The 6,048-nt window shown below is 61.1% G+C and overlaps 1 protein-coding gene across 1 annotated transcript; it reads left to right on the top strand.

Annotated features, from left to right (window-relative positions):
- Window positions 1-1,740: 1,740 nt before the first annotated feature.
- LOC141952539 (uncharacterized) lies at window positions 1,741-3,235 on the top strand. The gene is made up of 3 exons (XM_074890112.1): window positions 1,741-2,134; window positions 2,675-2,820; window positions 3,138-3,235. Exons 1-3 carry the CDS (start codon window positions 1,741-1,743, stop codon window positions 3,216-3,218), a joined length of 621 nt encoding a protein of 206 aa, XP_074746213.1. The 3' UTR covers window positions 3,219-3,235.
- The last annotated feature ends 2,813 nt before the right edge of the window (window positions 3,236-6,048 follow it).

Raw genomic sequence — 6,048 nt, 5'->3', positions numbered from 1 at the left:
TCAGTACCGGCCCCCGCTTCCGCGCTGAACAACGCGCGGACTGACTTCGTCGGCGCCTCCTGCTGTGTCGTTCAGGAAAGGCGCGGGCGTGCAGAAAGGGAGCGATTTGACAGAAACCGAACCCGCAGCCTCCGCGAAGCGCGCACGAACGCCCCGAACGGACTCGTTGACAGCGCGGAAAAGGACGGGCGAGCCAGAAACTCCGCGCAGCTGCCGCCCGTCGCAGCGCGGCCTCCCCCACCCACCGAGGTCTGGCCTCCGGCCCCCGCCGCGCTTCCCCCCGCACCCCCCGGGGCTCGTCTTCCGCGCTGCCGCCGGGGACCGACGACCGCTCCGGCGCCGCAGCTCCGCCGGCGCCCGCGGACCCTCCGCCGCTGCCGCCTCCGGGCCGGCGGCGGGGGTGTGGGGCGGGCCGGGGTGTCCGGCGGTGTCCCCGGCCCCCCCGCTCTGCCCGCCGGGCCGGGCCGGGCCGTGCCGCGGCTGGGCTGGCGGTCGCGCCGTGCCTGGTCGCGGCCAGAAACCCCCCCAAGCCCCGCTTGCCTTGCCGTGGCAGCGGCTGTGGGGGCGTCAGGACTGAACTCCAGCGAGGTGCCGTCCGGGCTTAGGTCGGGTTTAGCGCGGGACAAACGGATTATCCCGGGGCTCGGCCCCGCCCCTCGCTCAGTGACGGTCCTGCAGAATCGGCTCCGAGGATTTGAAACAAGGATCAGGGCTTTTAGGGGGAGAAGAACACGGGGCTTGTCCTTCCCTGCAGCTGCTCGAGAGCAGAATTCCCTTTTCCCAAACGGACCGTGTTTAGGCACGGACGGACCAGTCTCCGTTTGCTTTCCTGGGACTCCGCGACGCGTCTCGCATCTCTCGTCAGGCGGAGCTGAAACAAAGGGGGGGGGCGGGGGGAGATGGAAACACAACGGCGAGTTTAATTAAAGACACCTGGCTAATTAAAGACACCCCGAGGCACGGGGGTTAATTAGCCCCGCCCGGGGGTGTCGGGCTCCATTTCGGCACCGGAGAAGGGCCCCGGGCGGCTCCGATGCTCCTTTTCCGGCTGAATGAGGAAGGTTTTCTGGCGGCACCCCCCGCCCTGCAGCTGCCTCGCTGCTCCCCCCCTGCGCCCCCGGGGTCCGGGGGATCGCGCTCGGGCTCTGGGCGGCAGCAGGACGGACAAACCGCTCCCGCGGGCCCCGCGCTCCGCCGCCTCCGCCGGGTTTGCTCAGGCGGCGGTGTAGGTCGGGTCTTTGTTTAGGCGGGGGCGGCGGGGGGGGGCTGTGGCAAGCGGGGAAGGTGAACGCGGGGGGGGGTGGGGGGTGTGTGTCTCGCCGTTTTTTTGTCGCTGCTGCTGTTGTTGTTGCCGTCTGTGTTCCCCCCCCCCCCCGGAGATAACGCTCCCGCGGCGCGCAGGCGGGTTTTGCGCGGGGGTTGAGGCCGCCGAGGCAGGTCCCCGCGCCGCCGAGCCACCCGCTGGGGAACAGAAACTTTCGCTGCCGGCGCTGGGAGCAGAGACCCGGAGCGGGGTCCCGGGGCCGCCCGGGGGATGCGGTAGGGCCGGGCCGTGGGGTGGCAGCGCGACCCGCTGCTGCTCTGCGGCTGGAGGACAAGGACCTGCCCGCGCTCCCCCGCAGCCCGCCCCGCCGCGGACTCCTGCTCTCCCCCCGCCGCCCGGTCGCCCTCCTGCTCGCCGCGGTCCGTTGCCTCGGGCCGCGGCCCCGGCCAGTGCGTCTGCAGCATCTGCGGCCTGAGATGGTGGACAAGGACCTGCTGAAGGGGGGAGCGGGGCAGGGGCGCCCGGACCCCGACGGCGCTGCCGGCCTCGGGACAGAACCCCGATGCCTCGCTGCCCGCCCCGGGACCCGACCCGGACGGCGTGCCCGTTCCCGGACCGGACCCCGACGGCGCTGCCGGCCCCGGGACCGGTCCCCGGTGTCGCGGCCCTGCCGGCACGGGGAGGGCGGGGGGAGCCCGCCGGGACGGCTGGGGCCGTCGAGGCGCCGGCCGAGGCTTTCGGAGCCGGGCTCAGCGGGCTCGGGGAAGCTTGTTCCCCGGCCCGGCCCTCCCGCCCCGCCGTCGCTCGGGCAGCCGGTGCCGGTGCCGCCGCACGCCCCGTCCGTGCCCTCGGTGCCGGCCGCGAGTGGAGGTGCCGCGGGGGGCGGGTAGAAGTACGAAGTTCGTTGCGGGCGTGTCTGTGAGTTCGGGGCCTGGGGGGAACTGAACTGCTGCTCCCGCTCCGGGCAGCGCTTTCCCGGGCTGGGGTTGGGTTTTCTTACCCCGCTGCAGGAGAGAGCGGGGAGGGCAGCGGATGGTTGGAGCAGGGATCGCTGCCCGGCCCTGCCCGCCCCCCCGGGTACGCGCGGCGGTGGGACCCCTTTGTTATCAGCTACAATGAGTCTCCAGGGTGATGTCGTGAGCCCCAAAGCAAAAGTGCTTCTGGAGAACCGCGGCAATCGGTTATTGCTGTGAAAGGTGCTCTGGGGCTGTCTGAGGGGAACAAGCTGTGGGGTGCAGAGGGGTTTTGCTGGCCTGAGCGTTCAGACCCGAGTAGGATAATTAAAAACCAAACAAGCCATGTGACTGTAAATATGAAGCGTTAATGTGGTTCGAAGGGGGCTATTTTCCTTCTGTGTTACACCACTAGAATTACCCTGGATCAGCCTCTTGCCCTCTGTCCTTCCAAAAGCCAGGCAGAGCCCCACACCAGGAGTCCCTCGATGCCATCAGACGCGGCTCACCCAAGGCCATGGCCCGTCCTGCAGAGGGACGGCGGTGACGCTGCTGGAAACATCGCAGTGTTGTTCCTGGGGCACTGGCTGGGCTCTGCGCTGGGTGAGGAGCTCAGAGGAGCGGGTGTGCTGGGGCGGTGTTCATTGGGAGCAGGGAAGGGGCAGGGGTGGGGAGCTGCTCGATCCCGTTGGTCCTAGGGAATCCTCTGCAGCGGGGGGCTGGCGCAGGGACAGGGCACGGGGCTGGCAGAGAGCACACTTGGACTTGGTGTCAGTGCCATGAGCTCCTGTGATGCTCCGGCAGCTTGTTTCTGACTGATTGTTGCTGTCTCCTGTCTCAACAACTGGGATAACGTGGCTTGGAGCAAGACGTCTCTAAAGAATTTAGCCCTAAATGAGCTGTTGGTGCTCCCTGCGCAGGCAGAGGAAGGGATCCGTGCTGATCAGCTGGCACCTTGTGACCATCAGCAGCGCGTCGTCCAACCGAGCCCTGCCGATTGATGAGAGCGTAGACTGGCGACATCGGGGGGGGCGACTCAGAGCTGTGGGTGTCCTGTTCCACGGAAAAGCGTTGGCTTCCGCAGGCCGAGGGCGAGATGAGCGCGGTGAGGCCGGGCCGTCAGCTCGCACTCTGCGGAGCGCCAGGGGTCTGGGGGGGCCTGGGCGGACCCCACGTGGGCCGGGCCTGGGCCTGGCCCCGGCGCTGCAGCCCTGGAGAAATGCTCAAAGGATCGGCTCGGTGACAGCTGTTACCAACAGCGCCGCGTTACACCGCGGTGTAAATCTGTCAGCATGCGGAAGATGGCTGCCAGCAGGGTGACAGTCGGGAGAGGGTTGGGCGACTGCAAACCGCGGTGTCACAGCCTGAAGAATGGCTGAAACGGGGGATTCCAGCGTCAGGGCTGGAGCCGAGACCTCGCTTTCTCTGCGGTTGGTCTGGCAGCGTCTGGTGAAGGGCACATCCCGAATTATCTCAGATCTGCTGCTCTGCCATAGGCAACGTGTGAGCTGTTTGCTATGAGATGAGACATTGGCTCATAAAATTTTTTTAAAAAAAGTAAATCTATGCTTAGTCATACAGGTTTACAGGTTTACAAAATTCCTCCTATGCAGCATGCCCTTACCCAAAGGGTTATTACTTAACTTTTACGGTCACTTGCAGTCTTGGGTTTTCAAAGTATTCAGGTTATTTAGCTGATGTGTGATGTGCAATGTCTGCGCGACAGAGTTCTCTTTATAGGAAAGAAGAAAAAAAATAATTGCACTCAATTTATTTGCTGAAAAATTATATGTGAGTTTTGAAAACTGCTGATTTCTGCTGCTTTCCATGACTCTGCCTGGTTTCACTATGGATGTTACATTCTAAAGAATTGTTGAATTTGTTGTCAAAACAACTGCTGAGATTTTGAAACTCGCACTTTGTTCACTTTGCTTTAGCAGAAACCTGGTAAATCAAGATGTGGTTCACGGTTTATTTCCATTTGACAGACTTTTTTTTTCCCCTCCGATACTCTCATGCTAAAATTTCATATCACTTTGCAAAGTCTGTTCATGGTGAGGCAGGACTTTGTACAGACTGGGAAATAAAAGGGTGTAAGTTAGCTGCCTCCCCGAGGTCAGGCGAGGCCAAAACTTGCTCTGTCACTCTAATGCTCTGACAACAGAACTGGGCACAAAATATCTCTGTGGAACTTGAATCTCTTGCTTCCTCTTCTGGTGCTTTTAATTACAAAACCATGAAAGTTTATTCTGAAAACTCCATCAAATTAGTTAACCCCTAATATGCGTGCTGTAGGAAAAATGTTTTGCCTTGAAGATAGATTTCCTGTGAGTCATGGTAGGTGTAACTTTTGGCCATGGATGGATGGAAAAAACAGCTTTTGTAAATACAAACTATAATATTGGTAGCACAAAGCTTGAGGGGTGTTTTTCTTTTACGTTTTTGCAGGTAAACGACCTCTGCTGGCACGTGTGCTGTCTCTCGTGCAGGGTTTGCAGAACGTCTCTAGGAAGACATACCAGCTGTTACATCAAAGATATCTTCTGCAAACCTGATTATTTCAGGTGTATCCTACAGGAATATAATTTTATTAGACAACATGTTACACTTGCTTATTACTTTTCACTTAAGCCGCAACTAAAATGCAATCCCAGCTCCTTGGTTTAATTTGCCAGGTTTATTTTCAGTAGTTAAACTCTGGCATCTCTTGCAGAGGGACTTGGGAAACCCCAAGTCGATCTGATGTAACCACTAAACTGTGCCCCCCTCCCCCCCCTGCCTCGCCCTGGTCCTCGGTCCCTTCCCTCACACCCCTCCTGGCTGACCCCTCGCCCGCAAGCTCCATAGGCTGCCCCTTCCCCATCCACCCCAGACCCCCTAGAGCCCCCTCCCTCAGCTGCCACCCCCACCCCACTCTATCTGCCCCCCCCCCCCCCCCTGCTCCCATCACCCCTCCCTGTGCCTTGTCACCCCCCTGCCCTTTGCTAACGCCAGCAGCCATCCCTGCCCCAGGCCACCTCCCCTCCTCACTCTCCAGTGACCCCTCCCTCCCAAGCTCCCTTGAACCCGCTGCTCCACCCATGGCCTGGCCTCCACCTCCTGACTCTTCTCTGGCCATCCCCGCATCGTCTTCCCCTGCAAATCCTCCCTCTTCCAGGTCCTCCTCTCTCTCAGACACAGCACCGGCCACAACATCCTTCCCTGCAAATGCTCCCTCCTCAATGTCATCTCCCCCAGACACCAGAATCGCCACAACGTTCCCTGCAAACCCTCCCTCGTCCAGGTCCTCCTCTCCCTCAGGTGCACCACCCAACCTGTATTCCCTTCTGAATCCTCTCTCCTCCATGTCCTCCTCTTCATCAGAAATCTCAATCGGTACTAAGTCTATCCCTGCAAATGCTCCCTCCTCCAGGTCCTCCACTCCCGCAGACAGAGCACTCGCCACATCTTTCCCTTCAAATCCTCCCTCCTCCAGGTCCTCCTCTCCTTCAGACACAGCACTTGCCACATCATCCTCCCCTGAAAAACCTCCCGCCTTCATTTTCTCCTCTCCCTCCGACTCCTCTACCTCTGAGTCCTCCTCATCACTCTCAGGTCCTCAGCCACCCCCCGCCCCTGAGGGCTGCATTCTGCCTTCCTCCCAGCCAAGCTCTTCCCCTGCCCCTGAAGCTCCTCTTCCCGAGGTCCCTGCTCTTCGAGTTCTGCCTCGCTCTCCATCCCCTCCACCAGAACTCCCTGTTCCCCAGCACCAAACTCCCTTCCTTTCCCTGTCCCTTGTCCTTTGGGATCTCCCTCTGCCATGGCACTCTCCTCGGGTGCAGATTCCTCAGC

Source organism: Strix uralensis, chromosome 20 (assembly GCF_047716275.1).
Source record: "Strix uralensis isolate ZFMK-TIS-50842 chromosome 20, bStrUra1, whole genome shotgun sequence".
Classification (NCBI taxonomy): Eukaryota; Metazoa; Chordata; class Aves; order Strigiformes; family Strigidae; genus Strix; species Strix uralensis.
The sequence above is the reverse complement of the archived record's forward strand: the minus strand, read 5'-3'. Positions and strand labels throughout refer to the sequence as shown.